The sequence below is a fragment of the Achroia grisella genome, unplaced genomic scaffold (genome assembly GCF_030625045.1).
Source record: "Achroia grisella isolate CSIRO2021 unplaced genomic scaffold, CSIRO_AGI_Agris_v1 utg3297, whole genome shotgun sequence".
NCBI classification, from domain to species: Eukaryota; Metazoa; Arthropoda; class Insecta; order Lepidoptera; family Pyralidae; genus Achroia; species Achroia grisella.
In genome coordinates, this window is record NW_026712802.1 from 705,357 (window position 1) to 723,772 (window position 18,416).

Here is an 18,416-nt window from a genome sequence, read left to right on the forward strand (position 1 = left end):
TTCAGTGATTTTTATTAAGTCTAACATAATCAAGCAATTTATCAATAATGTTTTAATAAAAATACAAAATACGCCATAATTGTTACAAATAACAATAGTACCGTGTACAAACAATTATTCATAAAATACTTCATCTCTATTTGTATTCTCAGAACTGCATGCAACCATAAAATTCGAAAACAAACAGAAACTAGAGTGTTGGTAAAGTTCGTATCTAATTTAGCAGTTCCACTTTAGAACTCTGTACTAGTGCAATAATTAACCGCACGACATCGAATCCCTTTCAATGTATTAAAAAATCGAGTCGCAGCTGTTTGGTGGTAATTGCGAACGGTTGTATGTGTGAAGCGCGTCCGAAAGTTGGAAACTTAGTCGTCCGCATCCGCGACCACTGCAACTTTCTTGTGCAACTTGCACCCGAATGCCTCAAATTTTCTCCGTTGAAATGCTTTATTGGCACAATATGCAGGTCTCTGCGCCACACCAAAAGAAATATGTATGCAAACTAGGAAACAGCTCGTTCTTTATATTTTCAAAATTATTTATTACTACACGAAAGTACATAAAATTTATACGTACATGTTACTAAGTAAAATATTGTATCATTCCATATTTATTTCATAAAATACGTTGCGGGGAAATACGCAATAATATAAAAGACAATGCACAGTCATGCTGATAATACTACAAAGTATTTACTCTGCATACAACTCGAGTAAATGACAAGTACATACACATCTATAAAAGTACTGCGAATTAATACTACGCAGCGTAACTCCGTTTTCATTTCAAACTCCGGTACAATGTAAAAACGGGACGTCGGAGTCTCTGTAGCCTTAATATCCGCTGTTTCAGACTCGTAACCGGCTAACAATATTGCATTGCGTACGCCACGCGCTAGTTCTGTACTTATCGCGAAAGTTTCAGCCGGCTCGGGAGGCAGAGCGGTGGGTAGGCCCCCGCCTAGGGGGTCGGGCCCCGTTGCAGTATCGATCGCGTCTGCTGCACGTTGCACCGCTGTCTTTCGCAGATGAGTCCTTATCGTCCTTACCGAGCCTCCGCCGAGCCGAACACTAAAAAGGCTTTGCGAGACATTCCATGGGAGCTAGGAATATGCAAGCTCACATACTACGGATATAGGTATTGAAGCGTGTGCTCATGCTTTGAAACGTTATGCCTGTTTATTGAAAACCGTTCGTATTATGTCTCAATATCGCCTACGCGTGCTAATACAATATGCTATAAAATTGTTAGTTGTCATTTATACAGTTTATCTTTTGTTTATGAACATTTAAAACTGTTTATAAATTCAATGTAATAATCTACTGGTATCTATGTAAAATGCCCCAGGAACCTTAGAGAATAGCGATAAAGTTGTCAGGTGGCTTTCATAAGGTACATGAATAGAAGCATTTAATAATTCCTAATTTTCATGTTCTTAAGTAAATTAAGTGTTACCTTATGGTATTTATTTGCCATCTTATATGTATAACATTTTATCAACGTAAAAATTGTATATGCAATCTAAGATCTAATCTAATCAATCAAATTCTAAGTCAATCTGGTTACTCTGAACAAGTATCTATATATATATAGTATTATTTTAAGTACATATGTACTTAATGCGCTCAGCAGTACCTATATGGGCACGTTGTGTGCCAAGTTCTCCAAAACCAAGCAATTAACTAATGGCACTGGCTACCATATCTACATAATTAGAGCGGTGAACAGATATTATTTTTTTGTCTAATATTCAATAATATTTGAAATAGTATTTTTCAATTCATACTTGAGAACCTTTTCTATTTTTTTTTTATTATATCTTCATTTTACTAAAGTTTTCGAAGACTTATTTTATTGTTACAATCGCTCATATAGCGCAACCAGCACTAAACTGCAAAATTTATAACGAAGGCCCGAGTTGAAAGTTGTAAGCGTTGAAAATATTGTAAGCTGCACTCGTTTCGGGCAAATTAAATGAAAAACGAAGTTTCGCCGCGTGGCCGACGAAGTTGTCCACTCAAGTTTGAAGCTCAGTGAAGAGGCGAGCGTACAGACTACCACAACGCTGCACTGTGTGCATAATGTATTGTACTTACTCATAATATCAGGATAAAATTGCGTACAATATATTCCGCAATATAGTACTATATTTTCTAAGAAACCTACCTATTTTTCTATAAGATATTTACATTATGTTAATGCTTGGACTTTGTATGTAGCGTATAGGTGTTTAGAACTAAGTAAATAGAAAATAGTAAAACAGAATTTATTAAGGTGCCCGTGGAAAATATTAAGGATTTGAATTTTATTTATATCCAACACATTTAACAAGATAGTATTGATACTTAGGTATCGTTGGCAGACAGTTTATATACAAGTGAATTATATTGCATCCTAATCTGCAACACATGTCACTACAGGCATAATCGAAATAGCCCGCACTGGACACTTATGTATCATAAAACTGTAATACTTTAAAAGTCAAAACAATACGGTCAAGGCGGTATATAATGTTTAGTAAAATCCATGAACCGACTACCACATTCCATAGAAATGATCAGTCATTTTGTTGATATTCCTGATTATAAAAAAGTTTTATGCAATAGCAATAACAAATTAGCTAGCAATCTCCCTCATGGAAAGTAGTAACCGTCGGCTGTTTACATGAATACCAATATAGACAATTTTGTAGAGTTAAGGTAGATATTGCTACCTTTTTTGAACATTTTAAATACCTTTGTAGTTTTCAAACAAAGCATGATATAAATACTATCTTATTTATATGTAGCTGTCAAAGTCTCGACGCGTTGTTACTAGAAATTACAGTTTCACTGAGTCAAATCGATACAAGCAACAAACAAGAGCTACTGAATAGTTTGGAAATACGCCAGGGGCACTCGACCTCTGCACATTTGCCCACTTCACCACTGTGCGCTGTTTGATGTAAGACATCCTTAGATAGTGCGAAATTAAATGCGGTGACATTTACTACATAAACGCTTATACACACACAGTGTATGTACTCTAAAAGTGTTTCTTTTCACCAATAAAGTATTAAAAGGAACTCTATATACCCATGCAGTTCACATTTTATGTAGATTCTATGCCAAAATTGTTTAGATATTTTTGTATAACAGGAGTATGATCTGACAGTTTCATATACAATGAGGGGATTAAACGTACAGACTGCCGGATGATAAGCAGTTTCGGAAGCCTGGTGATATGTCTAGACACCCCCCTCACACGTTCTCGACATTTGTAACATGTTACAGATATGTAATAGTTATCTCAATTAGAATTAGAGTAACTTTTTGTTCATTTTTCAGATACTTCTGAAGAGCAAACAAATTGGATATTTCAAAAAACTTAATGAAACATTTCATCTTCATATGAAAAAAATCGTAACTCGGCGAAAGCTGTCTGTTGTTATCTGTCTGTCACTACTAGTAAATAATTTTACATTTCTAATGCTTTCTTCTTTTCTTGAAGTCGCAATTGAAAATAACATCAAATAGATAGCTTAGCAAAAATTTATAACAACGAGTTATTCCTAGCGTTGATATAAACATTGACCTGATTGGTTGTTACAAACATATTAAAAAATACTATATTGTCTAAACCAATATAAGAGCAAAGAGTTTACATTTCACAATTAAAAATATCTAATACAAGATACAAAACGTTGTATTTTTCTTTCAATTTATGTACACAAATAAAATAGCAGTCTGTGACTTGAAAATTGTAAAACTAACAATAACATATTTTTCAATATAGTATAATATAACAAACGCACTTTACTTAGCTACTACTATTATGTAACTTCGGAGACACTTTTCAAAATAGATTTTACCAAACATTCAATGTCCAATAATCGCTAAGGTATTTCAAATTTTTCAAGTGAAAACGTCATTGTGGAGCAGTTATGTCGGTGAACGAGTGAATTTTCTCGTGTTAAGAAGAGCCGCGTTGGAGCTCCGCCAGATGGCTCTTGTGAGGAGCACCCAGACTGACGCTAATTGCTACCAACTCTTCCATAATTGTCATAATTATACGAATTAATAATAATATTTCATTAACAATTATTACGATAAGAAGAATTAAATTTGGTTGCATTGTAATGATATGAGACAAAATTTTCATTGGTAAGTCTTCATCCAAGTATGCTGCGACACCAAAGTCGGATAAACGGGTTTTAGGTGAAATCGTATTAAACTTTATCTAAGTAAAATTTCTCGAGTCTTCTCGTTCTCTAGTTATTCGGAAACAGTATTTTCTACAATTAGTTTGTTGCTTTTCTTATGTTCACTTGTCAATTGTCACTGATTTCTAGTGTAGACTATTCCATTATCTAAATTACTAATACTATAAACTCATTTTTCTACAAGCCGATTTATGTGAATTCGAAGCCGGCAACACAAGAGAACTTTTTGGGTTATGAACGTAAGATAGATAATGCTCTGACTAATTATCCAACGATGGAAACACCGATAACAAACTAAATTAATCCGAAAGGCTGCGGTTTAATCTCTGCCGCCTTGGATTCAAATGCTAATATACTCAATTTGTGTTTACAGTAATGAAGATATTTTGTGTACACATATAAAGGTTGTATTCTTATTCAGTATCTTACTAGTATTATAAATACGATAATTTATGAATATAGATGGATAGATGTTTGTTACTCTTTCACACAAAAACTACTATAAGGATTTTAATTAAATTTTACATAAATATAGCTGATATATCAGAATAATACATAGGCCATAATTTGAAAATATATTATATAAATTGGGCGAAATATAATGATAAATCTAAAGTAAGTGTGATGCAGATAAAGTTAGAGGATCAGCTAGTTCTAAGTAATGGTCTTTGATCTTTTTCATTGTGACTCTAGGAAAAAATAAACGAATATTCTTTTTATTATGATGAATTTACGACTTGCTTATTGTGTCTAGGGGTAATGATGTAAGCGATAGAGCGGCCAGAATCCGAAATCCCTGTCTTGTCCTATTTAGAAGGTTTCATATAACATTATCTCCATCCGGAATGGAATATCAAGCTCTATCCAGGACTTGTAATATTGGACCCAAGCCAAAACACAATGTCTGCACGCAGTTACATTTACACTAAGGATTCAGTAATCTTTGGGGCTCAAGTTGTTGGTACTTAAATATCAGTTAGGTTAGGTCTATCTAGTCTGTACACACATTTGTGCAATAGTGGAAACAGCTCAAGAAAATGCACCTTATTAAGATTACATACTGAGAAATACATTGCCTAATGCAAAATTATAAATAAATGTACAATGAACAAAATCGGAATATCAATTGCATTGCTACAGTACTCATGTAGAAATGAAAACATGAAATAAAACTTGAACAAAAGGCGCGATTTTTACGTCATGGGCATGGATATGTTATTGAACAGAAGGTCGAGAATTTAATATATGAAGATCTAACTGAAAAATAGTAGCGTATTACTTACGAATAATTTACTGCGATATTTACGTAACTCTGAAAAATATATAATTGTAGGACTTTAGGAAAATATATATTATATATAATTTTTAGATTCAGACAAACGTTATATAAATTAAATAAACTCTATCCTAATCTAAAAATAACATTAAATCTTTTAGAATTACGATTTAATTACTCATTTAGTCAACAGAATGATATATAAACTTATATAATAATTAATACTTGTAATCAAATATCAGCAGATATATTCTTCTTTATGTCTATCTTGCAATCAGTCGAAGATTATGAGCAGATATGATAAGTTATAACGCGGGTAAAGTTTGACTCTCAGTAGAATCAACGTCTCTTCAGTTAGATTAGTCATCGAATTTCAGTAACCTACGCCTTTTAAGGCGTCGTATGTCGACGTATGTCGTCGGGAAATATCAACATAAAATATATCAGACATATATTTATGTTAATATTTATTATTTAGATTGTAAACGTCGTATAAATACATTCATACATATTCAGACATGATGCCTAGCGTTAGTTGCGATATCTTCGTTAAGTTAGATTGCATACTTCAGCGACTCAGTTACAATCTGGTGTAAACTGAAGCTTGTCTGCACTTACACGAACTATGCTGTCAAGTACCTACCTACAACTATTTATGTGTTTACTTATATATGAATTTACTTGCCTGTGTCTGTAATAAATATAAGTTGTGGAATTTACAAACGCTTCTACATAAATTGTAATATCTAAGTGTGAATAACTTTTGGAAAGTTTTAACAAGATAAAAAGTCTTGCGAATATTTTAAATAATTCAACATTTTCGTTTATTCCAATAATTAAGTACTGTTTCAAATTTTGAGTAAAACTTTTATCAATTATTACTTTAATTAGCTTTGAGCCAAAATCTCTCGTAATCCGAGTAAGTAGGTTCGCTTTGTGATCTCTACTTTCCAGTCTCTCCAAATAAGGTACGACTAGAACTTCACTTACTGAATAATATCTTATTGTATTCCAAACATCCGCAAACAAAATGTCTTTGGCCAAAGATTGTGAATACATTTAAATAAATTGTGGTATATTTAGGTTCTCATTCTAACCACAGTTCCTTTGCTTTCAACTCTGTGTTCCTTTAAATAATTTTAATACAAGTAATTAGAATATTGTAAACTTAGTAGATAGGTGTTTTATAACACCGATATAGAGTTTGTATAAAGACGTGTGCGTTATTTATTTTAACTATTTATATTGATAAGCAGCTTGCTTTGTAGCTGTATTTTGAAGGGTACATGTGGCAACGTACGAAGCATGCCATAGGTCTCATTACTTACGGACTTGTTGTCCGTAGTTTTGTTCATATCCATATCTATCAGGACATTCTAGTTACTTTCATAAAATTATTATAATCAATTGTCAAATATCAATATATTCATTGTCTTTTAGCGTTTATTGCGCAATATCTGTAAGGAAATCTGAATAAGCAATCATTTTAATGATTTAAGAAATTGTAACTAACACTGTGGTTTATAATCCGAATTAAATATATATTATTATAAATAACATTCGGCAATATCGAGGAAATAATATAAATAGATTATTTTTGATGCGTCATCGATTTCGATGCCTTTTCAGACAGCAATCTATTTAGCTACATTAAAGAGGATACTCTTCAATGTAGGGTTTACAGGTTTTTCTAATGTAAATACCTATCTGTACCATCAAACATCTCTGATAAGTATCAGAGATATCTGATGGGCTCTACAGATAGGTAGTACAAACAAGATACATGCAAACAAGAAGAAAATTATACAGTAAACTAATACTATTTCAAATACACAAATCATCATAGCTGAATCGCTAATCTGAATACAAATAAGACGAAAACAAGTGCATCCATATCTTCACGCACTGATGCTCGTGGGGAGAGACGAAACGTTCCATTGCACGCAGCCGACGGGCTGCATTTCCGAACGCATCGCCGTTCAATATCCGCGAGGATTGTTTGCCGAACCGTCCCCCACACACCCCCGAGGCACCCTGCCGATACGACCGTCTAATAATGGAGCCTGCAGGGAGGTCTAGAAATAGACTGCCATTGAAATAGATAATTCTATACCTAACTTTAAAATGAGTTTCAATAGTGAATATTAAACAGTTTAGTGAATAACAGTTTTCTGTTTAGGAGTTTTCAACCCCTGCCGATTTTATATCTAATATCTCTCTTATATCTAAATAATAATTTATATCTATTCAGGTTTGGCGAGAATAACATATAAACTAGTAATGAATGAATAGTTTTTATAGAATTATATTTGAACTATCCATGAAAATGCAATATTTGTAATATGGAATTTTCATCTAATTTGTTCAACTGAACTAAAGTCATGGTATTCAACTGAAAACCACTATATATCTATATATAATCTGTTCACCACCCGTTCGAATTATAATGAAACTAGTTACTCGCCCCGGCTTCGCCTGGGTGTACATGTATTCCTCTAGAATCACTCTATGTATTAACCGCCTCAAAATCCGTTGCATAGTTTTAAATATTTAAGCATACATAGGGACAGACAGCGACAGCGACTTTGTTTTATACTATGTAATGAATATCACAATGATGATTCGTACATTCGGATATAATTACTACATATCTTCAATTATCATAATATCAATGATCAAAATTAAGTTACTAAGTTTAGATATTCATCTATAACAATAGATAATACACATAAAATATAATCGATGAACTTTTTTTGCATGTGATTGAAAACAGGCATAGATCGAGTAATCTAAATTTAATTACTAGTATAAATAGGTATTGAAGTATCTAATGCTGTAGATGTCGGTTGCTGGCTATAGCTTGGAATGGTTTCGTAGAGGTTACGTGACAGTTTCTGATATCGACTGCAACTTGAAGCGTCCAAACTTGCCTAAACTCTATTTGCTCATGCATGTACTGTATTTCAAAGTTTAGGACTAACGTGAACAACAGTAATAAGTATAAAATAATATCTACAGATTACTGTTTCAATATAGGTAAAACTATATTTTATGCATATAAACCCTAAAAGAATCGGATCTTCTATCACAAGTATTTTATTATGTTTACAAGGCGATCCCTAGCTTGTCTTCTTAGCATTCCGTGGATTCTCTGTACGAGTAACGGGTCCATAGTGTGGTAGAGAGAGAAACTCCGAGCAGTTCCCAGGACTTGTCACCCAGGTGTAGGTTTAAGGCCTTTGCCGACATACGTCAACGCTCACTTTCACCGTATATTATCTCTCCCTGTCCAGCTAAATCTGGTATGAGCCTGCTAGTGCACCTTTATATACAACGTGTACCTATATACTATGAAACTTATTGTGGTTCTAGACAGGCCAACTGTATTTCTATTTAAATTTAATTAGTATTGTTCTATTTCTTTTTAGTAATATTCAAATAAAAATACCTAACTATGTAGATTATTTAAAAATTCGTCTTATATTAAAGGAGTCTTTGCTAAAGTTTTTTATTTAAGAGGCAATATAAATTTCAGCGTGCAGCTATTTGGTTTGCGGGAAGTCATTAATGACCCGTAGAATCGTTTTTATGATGTTTACTTTGATCAGAGAAAAGCATCAGAACGTCTTTTATAGCGCAATAACTCTAAATTCGACAGCAAATTGGATGTTCTTCGGTACACCGAGAAAATCTGAAATACACGGTTACGGTTTTCACCATTGAGGTAAATAACCATTGCCAATGAATTTTCTCACTCAATAAGGTACTATGAAATCTAAATAAATATCAAAGTAGCTATTAATAAAGAGTTCTGATTGTTTTGTGATCCGATTTCCAATCATTCACTAAGCAGGATTTTTGTTAGTGTTTGCCGTAATGTATCGCAATTAATATTGTTGGAAATTGGTAGGTAGGTACAAGGTAGTGTAGTCGTGAAAATCTGGAATAGGTACACCTTTTGTGTGAAATTGAAAATTTAAAATGAGAACAGAATTTTAACTTATTGCAGCTTACACGACCAATTCGGTCAAAATCGGAACCAATTCTCAGAACACAAAATTTTCATGACCGTGACGCTCAAATTATGATATAAAAAAAAAAAGGTAAGTATAGTCCAGAAAAACCTACATTACTTAGCAATACCAAAAGATCAAGTCTGACATAAATTGTTAATCATCATATTCCGCATTTTCATATTTAATTTGGCAAATGGGTCTTTAATAAGTAACAAATATTGCTAACAATTTCATTTTCACTACGAATTTTAGTGTAATATACGGTTCGAATAGTATTATAATCTCTCTCTTAATAAGGTATAATATTATACATTTGCAATTCAAGAATATGAACCTAAACTAAAAATTAAAAACTCAGAAATCACATAAATTTGTATCTCATGTCGGAATTAGATTAGTAAATATTAGTAATGGTAAAATTATAAACTTTGACGTTATATATACAAAAAGATAAACCTGGGTAATAAACCATTAATGTATTCTTATTACAAAATGAAGTTTATCTCTAAATCGTGGAAGAGTTTAACAGTGGTCTAAATGCAAAAAATCAAACTACATTTTAAAAATTGAATTTTAAGTTATTGTTTTTCGAAAAATATTTTAATTAAATTAAAAATATATTAACTAAAAATAATTAAAGCTAATTTTACGATAATAAAAATATATAAAAGACGGTATTTGTTATTTTTTCATTTGACTTTGAAATAAACAATAAAAATATCCCGCCGTTCCTTTTCTCCGTATATATATATTTTCTCCTACTTGTAACTTAAAACTGATTTTCAATAATATATATATTATATATTAATGAAATAGTTATAATTTTTTTCATTTTTATTTGAAGTAATATTATTTTTGATCTTTTCAGTTTTCTCAAAACGGAACGTAATTGTACGCTAACAGACATGAGTGACTGATTTCTGTATGATAATGAACGTTTATTTTCTTCGTAATAATGTTGAGTTTATTCCAATATATAAACCTCGACCATTTAAATGTCCGAGTTTTAACAGATTTTTTGTAATAAGACCGATAGGGTTCTAATTTCTTTTACAGCAATGGAAGAAACACGCTTTATGGCTCTATGGCATCTTTCAAAACTACTCTGTGCGGTAATAATATATATATTTTTTATTTTTTTTTCAGCTGTCAGTGCTGTCACAGCACAGATTGAAGTTTATTTTCTTCGTAAAGTTGAGAAATATATAAAACTTAAATGTAAAACCGTATTTCTAGCGATTTAACAATTAGTTGTTTACAAAATAGCCTTCCATGGAAGAAACCCACACGTGTCGACCTCAATTCGGAAACCGTTTTCTCGAAAATGTTGACGAAGTCTTCAAGCATAACGCGTGGTATAATAGTCGCTACTATAATTAGAAATTATTATAAAATACCTAAACCTATTACTGAAAATCTCCAAGAATTAGAGGAAACTAGACATAGGAAAAAGCCAATTGGTGGTTCACGGTATTTGAAGGACAAGAACCATGTCTATATGTTTAATTCATGGTACTTTCAAATACCTACAATAAAGATATTTCCCAAATAAGCATACATCTAAATATCATTTTATAAATATATATATATATATAAACAAACTATTACAGGGACAATGTTGAATGGAATGCTGAACAAGAAGAAGCAGCCAAAATAAAAGTACAACAAAATTCAGTCGAGAAATTACCTGATGACAAACAAAAGTCCTTGGAAGAAAATGCAGATAAACACTGGGATTCATTTTATGATATACATCAAAATAGGTATATATCACGTAGTATCTATTTATGAAGACAAACTTGTTTAGAATTCATCATCACAACTAGTTCCACACAGAAAGGCAAGGCTACAGTGCCCATAATTATATGGGTGCAGCTTAAACTACAACAGCCAAAGTTTTTTTTTTAGCTGAGACCACAATAATAAATAACAAAAGTTTACTATTGAAACTTCATATATGCCTTATTATCCTTTCCTATCTTTACTATTTGTTTTGTTTATATCTTTTTTGTTTTTGTCTTATGTTTTGTCATTTTGTCTTATTTATATGTTAATTATTTATTGCTTTCCCTTGCCACAATTAAATACATGTACCATATTGCCCATCCTTTTTATGTTTGGTAGAAATCATAGTATGTCTTATTTATAATTACAAATATTAATTTACAGATTCTTTAAAGACAGGCACTGGTTATTTACTGAGTTTCCGGAATTAGCCCCAGATAATACATTAGCACCTGTTCGGGTATACCCAAACTGTCAAAACAAAACTACCCACAGCAACATAAGTAAACTGGATAATAAACGATACATATTTGAAGTAGGTTGTGGTGTGGGAAATACTATTTTTCCAATACTACAATATAGTAAAGATCCAAATTTATTTATTTATGGCTGTGATTTCTCATCAAAAGCTGTTGATATCATGAAACAAAATGCATTATATGATACAGAAAGGTGCAATGTATTTGTATTGGATGCTACACAACCTGAATGGAATGTCCCCTTTGAAGAAAATTCTGTAGATATAATTGTACTAATATTTGTATTATCTGCAATAGATCCAGCCAAGTAAGTAAAAATAAAACATATGTAATTAGAAATGTCAAAAATAGTTGGCTGTTTCTTACAGCTTCATATATTCTGTTTCCTATTGGCAAAGGAATTTCTGGGAAATCATTCCAAAATATTATTAATGTTCCGTTGAGAATATTAGTCACTAATATTTATTTTGAGGAAATCTGATTCAATCAATCAGATCAAATTTTAAATTAATATTACATTTCCATAATATTTTTATTAAGTTATTCATATTTATATAAATTTCTTCAGAAGTTAATTTTCAAATATAACTTATTATTTTTACAGAATGCAAACAGTCATCAATAATATTTATAAATACTTAAAACCAGGTGGTTTGGTGGTATTTCGTGATTATGGTTTATATGATTTGGCTCAATTACGATTCAAAAAAGGTCGATGCATATCAGACAATTTCTATGCTCGTGGAGATAATACCAGGGTTTATTTCTTCACACAAGATGAGATAGCGTCATTGTTTACATCTGCTGGTTTTACAGAAGAACAGAATTTAATAGATCGGAGACTCCAAGTGAATAGAGGAAAATTGTTAACTATGTACAGGGTATGGATACAATGCAAATATAGAAAACCAACATATATATAAAAATAAAAATTTCTTAATGTCTTTTGTCCTTAGACAATATTATTATTACTTATATAAAAATAAAAAATATATTAATAACATTTCTTTTATATTTATAAATATATATTTTAAATAACAGAACATATTCCTATGAATAAGTTCATCGATTTTAAACATAAATCAGTTGAAAATTGTATGTAAATGTCAAATTTGTAAAAGTGTTAGACTGTTTGTGACACAAACACACTCAAATACTTCTGTGTTCATATATTTATTACAATAATAATTACTGTTATCGCATCTGCATATGTAACATTCAAGTATATTTATAAACTTTCACATTAAATATGCCAGTGGGATTTATTTCTAAAACAATATATATTATATTTACATTTTCATTACAGTGGTTTGAATTTAAATCTGTATGGTTTCACAAATGAGTTCATTATTTTGGTCTCAACTTCAATTGGTGGTCCTTCCCAGCTGACTTCCACTTTGTCTAAGAATTTTCTCAAGAATATTTCAATTTCCAGTTCTGCAATTCTACGCCCAATGCAAGATCTAATGCCGAATCCAAATGGTAAAGTAACCATAGGATGGGTATTCCCATAATATAGAGGATTGCTCTTATCTACCAACCATCTCTCTGGTATAAACTCTTTTGCTCTTGGATAATGTTTGTCTAATTTAGATATAAACTCATTTGGAGCTATGACCTCAATCTGAAATTAAAAATAAAAACCGTAAAATGCAATTAGTAACCGGACAGCCAGGATTCCGAACAAATAATGCTCTCTACATATGTTGGTATCAACTGTAACTTTGCGATCTTTCTCTTCAGAAATTTCGGTAGTTCCATCATATTGAAAAGATATTTATGTATCATAAAAATAAATATTGCACAAAACAATTATTACCTAATATTATATTGTTTTATCTGGCTTTATCAAGCCTAGAAAAAATTCTAATTAACAGTAAAAATACTGACTGACTACTTGACTCATTCACAATTTAATTAAAAAAACTTTCTTAAACTCACCCCTTTAGGAATATGGTAGCCAGCGACAACATGGTCCTTTCCTGTTCTTCTTAAGTTAGCTGGAACTACTGCCCATATTCTGAGGGATTCTTTCATACATGCTCTAATATATCGCTTCTGTGAGGCCCCTGACCTTGCTTCCTCTCGTGCTTTTTTCTGAGCTTCAGGGTGTGTCGCTAATTGATAGAGCACTGCTGTTGTACTGAAAGCCACCTGTGGTAACAGTACATTTTTGTTATTGGATGGAAGGGAAGACTTTTGACGGCCAGCGGGATTGTAAGTTTCTAGAAAATTTGATTAGTATTTTGTATAGTAAATCATTAGTAAGATGATATATATTCTTTGGTCAAGTGTCGGCATTGTTATTTAAGAAATGGAATTATAGTTTAGCCGTCTTAAAATAATTTGTGTGTCTTTTATACCGAAGGCATAAGAAGTTACTAAAAAATAGTTCAGATTCCCACTAGGTATGCTTATCGGTATATGTTCAGTTTCATAAACCTTATCTCTGGGTCTCTGTTTGCTCTATATTCATTATACTTCAAGCTCAATGGTACTTAGTAAGCAATAGTTTCTATTTCTACCATTATCAAAACTGAAAACTAAATTGCGGCGTGAGATTTTGACATGGAAAAAGCAGGGTATGATGATGTAGTTACTTAGATATTCTGTTTAACTTACCGTATCTATCCCAGCCATTAGCATCTCATTTGCCATCATAAGAGCCACTGTTTCATCAATTGCTAAAAGTTTTTCCAGGATACTCTTGTCTTCTTCTGCAATATCATGACCTCGCTCATTTATTTGTTTCTTAGCTTGATCGATGTAGATTTTACTAACACTAAAATAATTTATGTAAGTGAATAAAAAAGGTTTATCAGATAGATTTTTTTTTGTGCTGTTTAAGGATTCATCAATATTATACTATTATTAATTATTTCTGTAGTTGATACGGTTAATCCAGTAGGGATTCCTGTATTGTATTTAAAAATAGAAAAGGTATATACTTACTCCCATTGCAAATCCATAGTCTTGACCAATCTCTTGAAATTCTTGGTCGAATATTTTTGCCAAAGACTTGGTAAAAATTCCAATTTATACGCCAGCGCAATCATGTCTCTAGAACATTGAATGAGCTGCCTTCCAGGATGGTCTTCTTTTAAATTGTCTTCCATACAGCCAATGCGATTTCCTAAACCCACCAATGCCACCGACTCTAATGCCCATTTAGTCATTTCTAAATCCATATTGTTTTCCAAGTAATCTTCTTTATCTTTTAGTATTATCAACCTTTAAAATGTATTAAATAATAATTAATAAAATAACGATCAATGAACTTTAACATTCCTTCATGTATTACATTATTTACCTGTCTACCAATTCCTTCGCTATTTCTTCAAGAGACGGTTCATATAATTTTACAAGTTTTGGCTTCAGCAATGCAGGATTAACTTTAGTCCGGAAGTGACGCCAGTCCTCATCTTGTCTGTTAATAATATGTACAAGTTGTAAATGTATATGTTGATTTTACTAGCTGTGTCCGATACTACATACGCTTGGTTTTCGTAAAAACAATAAGGCATTTTTTTAAAGAATTCATTGGAATAAAACCGATGCTTAATATTACGGAAAGCTTGTTATAGATACATTAGTGAAAATCGCACTCAAATCGTTTAAACTGTTTCTGAGATTAGCGTATAAAGGCACAGACATACATAAAAATTTATATCTGCTTTATATATACATATAAATAAAATTGGAGTGTCTGTTTGAAATATTGAAATAACCGTTTTTTACTACATGCATATGAATATAATTTGGTGTACATATATACCAAAATAACTTATATTATATTCATATGCATACATATATACCGTATTTATATTCATATGCATGGAGTAAAAAACGGTTATTTCAATATTACGAACAGACACTCCAATTTTTTTATATTTATTTATTTATTCTTTACTGCACTTTTAAAAATTGTGCAATATGGCGAGCTTAATGCCATATGTACAGGTTATGAAAACAAGCAATTATATATACATAATGAACAAGCCCTATTCAAAAAATCTTTAATGTTATAAGCCTTGTTTACATTTAACCGCGTTTGTTTGAAACCATGACTTATTATTTTTTATGTAACTTCAATGACAATGAAGCTATCGACCCACCTTATAGATAATAGGAACTATACTTTCCTTTCAAAGTTTTCTAATCGAATTTATTTAGATAATTATGATACACTCAAACATAGATTTAAGATTGTATATACTGTAGATACAATATGACGTACACTATTAAAAAACTTACGCTGTGGTCAATCCGTAGACACCATTGAAGGTAGATTTCCTTAAAACTGTCCTATAGTGCACCAGTGTTTCAAAACCTGGTCGCAGTGGATTACTATCTTCCGCTCTGTAAACCTTAGTTATGTTTTAAGAACAAGAAAATGTATTAGTGCCTTATCTGTGACCTAATGCTTCAACTTTTGGTAAACAGTGCATGGATTTCTCAAAACGGTGCACTGATTCCAGAGTTTCTCTCTTATACTAATAGTAATATTAGTCCATATACGTAATTAGTTTTAGTAGTTTCTTATCAAAGTAGACTTTGTAAAAAGTCGTATTGCGTGAGTCTCATATCAGCAATTAAACAGCTTGCTTAATCTATTAAAAGTAAAAACTCTATTTAAAGTAGTCACGAAATTGGCAGTGAAATTATTGTATAAGAATACATGACATTTTAGTCCTCTGGTTGTTCTTGTATATTCGTAAATAGTCGACGAATACCACTAACCATCATGATGTGGGTGGTGGTGAGCTGACTACATATATCAGGTAGGTATCCACCTTTCTGGGAATGGTAAGTAATATGGTTTAAACAATCATAAATCGTAAAAAATCTCACCTGATCAAAATGTTCTGGTTCATATAGAATAACCATATTGGCTCTAGCCAATATACCTTCCATCTTTACTATAGGCCCATATTTTTCATACAAAATCCCTACCATGTTGAAAAAATTTTTTTGTAATCCCACAGTTCCTGTAATTGAAATGAGAAAAATCTTTTAAGATAATTATTTTATCATTGAAAGAAAGTCATTTAGTATACAGCGAGTAGGTGCTAGTATTTTAGTATTTTTTTTTACTTTACATAAAACACCAAATTTTCTGGCATTTTTTTCGGGTTACTCTAATGCTGGTGGCCGCACCTGACCTTTACAGCTTCACCGGACGATAGGAGGCGATTGCAAATGGCAACCCGCAGAAGGACTTATGGAGCTGCTGAAGCTGGCCAGCTCCCGTCTGCCGGATATGTTTTTACTCGGTGGCCACTGCTAGGGGCTCAAACCTCAGCTCAGGCTGTCGTAATTTCGATTCCCGTTTGAATTGGACGGGGGATCGATCGGAGGGGTAATCCTTCGAGCCGGATCGGCCTTAAATATAGTTTTCAATATACTATAGCATTTATACCACTATATTTCGTGCAATGATTGTAAAATAATTTAAAAAAAAATGTACGACACTATAATTTACTGTTACGATTACCGCACTCCATTAAATAAAAATAAAATATGACCTTCGGTCCTTAATATTTTCATTTTGCATTAATAAGTAACTAGCGGAAAAAAATTGATATCTTTATTATCATATTATGATAAGGATTAGTTAATTATGTAAAATGAAATTTAAAACAACACTAATGATTAACTAATGATAACGCAGGTACTAACCGATCACCGGCAAAAAGTGGTGCAAGGACCCCAATATAGGTATAGAAGATAATCCTGGTATAGATTCATAAGGCTTTGGCTGCGACGAATACGTGCGCTGAAGTTGTATTCTAAAAAAAATTATGAATGAACATAGAACGGTACATCTCGCTGCGCTAACGATATGTGCTTGCAGAGCACTAGTCGAGGATGATATGATGACGATTGGCGAATTCTCTAAAATTTGACCACGATAATTTCCATAGGAACCGCGTGGAGGTCAAGCTAAACAGGTTGGTACATTGCTTAGTTACAGTGGTTATTTGCTCATTAACTACAACTACCTAATTTCTATAATAATCTGTTGTTCATTAGCAAACTGTAATATTCTTACCGAAAGATAAGTTTTCTATCAAGTAACCACTTTGCCATTTTGACGTCTAGTGCACAACACGATACCTCTGTCACTATATTTTAAAGCGTGCGATGTATTATTAGCTCATTCAAATATAATCTTTCGGTAATATCTTCAATTTGTTTGACCTTGTATAAATGTTTGGTTTGCTTTGTATCCGTAATTCAAAAGTACCTACATGCAATACAGATGGCGTTAGTATTACGATTTACTTGAATATATACGTATCTATTTATGGATTGATTTGTATAATATATATGCATAAATAACGTATCGAAATTCCATTCGCGATGGTTATTTCAAAAGACTAAACAATGTTAGCGGTTGTATTCTGAAATAATGTGACACATTTACTGGGCACACAATTGTGACAATAATATCGACAGGTTTGCAATTTTATACAAACCTACTTATAACTGCAATTATAAATTAATACATAATTGCTATAGTTATGTCGTTGTTTGTTAAATAAAACAGCCTTTGTCTCCAACAAAAACTTTTGTTAATGGCAACTTGTTGATGTTTCAACTTTAATACAATACTAATCAGTTAGAATCCCGAGCCTTTAAAGCTTATTTAAAAA

At 31.9% G+C, this 18,416-nt stretch overlaps 3 protein-coding genes across 4 annotated transcripts in view; 2 read left to right on the forward strand and 1 right to left on the reverse strand.

Annotated features, from left to right (window-relative positions):
• LOC131843768 (ribosome biogenesis protein WDR12 homolog) overlaps window positions 1-18,416 on the forward strand; it is a 258,938-nt gene that overhangs the window by 174,775 nt on the left and 65,747 nt on the right. The gene's annotated exons all lie outside the window — the stretch shown is intronic.
• Window positions 10,806-12,683, forward strand: LOC131843795 (tRNA N(3)-methylcytidine methyltransferase Mettl2). The gene is made up of 4 exons (XM_059192545.1): window positions 10,806-11,008; window positions 11,107-11,259; window positions 11,666-12,067; window positions 12,365-12,683. The coding sequence occupies exons 1-4, from the start codon at window positions 10,821-10,823 to the stop codon at window positions 12,681-12,683; spliced, it is 1,062 nt and encodes a 353-aa protein (XP_059048528.1). The 5' UTR covers window positions 10,806-10,820.
• Window positions 12,706-17,996, reverse strand: LOC131843767 (cytochrome P450 CYP12A2-like). Of its 2 annotated transcripts, XM_059192510.1 has the most exons (9): window positions 17,813-17,996; window positions 17,440-17,549; window positions 16,612-16,748; window positions 16,015-16,127; window positions 15,071-15,187; window positions 14,713-14,991; window positions 14,383-14,542; window positions 13,702-13,914; window positions 12,706-13,384 (listed from the first exon to the last, which is right to left on the reverse strand). In XM_059192510.1, the coding sequence occupies exons 1-9, from the start codon at window positions 17,848-17,850 to the stop codon at window positions 13,061-13,063; spliced, it is 1,491 nt and encodes a 496-aa protein (XP_059048493.1). In that variant the 5' UTR covers window positions 17,851-17,996; the 3' UTR covers window positions 12,706-13,060. The 2 variants fall into 2 exon arrangements, with proteins under 2 accessions (XP_059048493.1, XP_059048495.1); XM_059192512.1 differs by lacking the exon at window positions 17,440-17,549.

Excerpts from the sequence above, each read along its gene's own strand:
- LOC131843767 (XM_059192510.1), bottom strand. The coding sequence starts at position 17,850 with ATGGCAAAGTGGTTACTTGATAGAAAACTTATCTTTCG. Across the intron at positions 15,188-16,014 it reads GTCTACGGATTGACCACAGC|ACAAGATGAGGACTGGCGTC; the intron begins GTAAGTTTTTTA and ends TATTATTAACAG. Across the intron at positions 13,915-14,382 it reads TAATGGCTGGGATAGATACG|GTGGCTTTCAGTACAACAGC; the intron begins GTAAGTTAAACA and ends CTGTTACCACAG.
- LOC131843795 (XM_059192545.1), top strand. The coding sequence starts at position 10,821 with ATGTTGACGAAGTCTTCAAGCATAACGCGTGGTATAATAGTCGCTACT. Across the intron at positions 11,009-11,106 it reads GTCTATATGTTTAATTCATG|GGACAATGTTGAATGGAATG; the intron begins GTACTTTCAAAT and ends AAACTATTACAG. Across the intron at positions 11,260-11,665 it reads TATGATATACATCAAAATAG|ATTCTTTAAAGACAGGCACT; the intron begins GTATATATCACG and ends ATTAATTTACAG.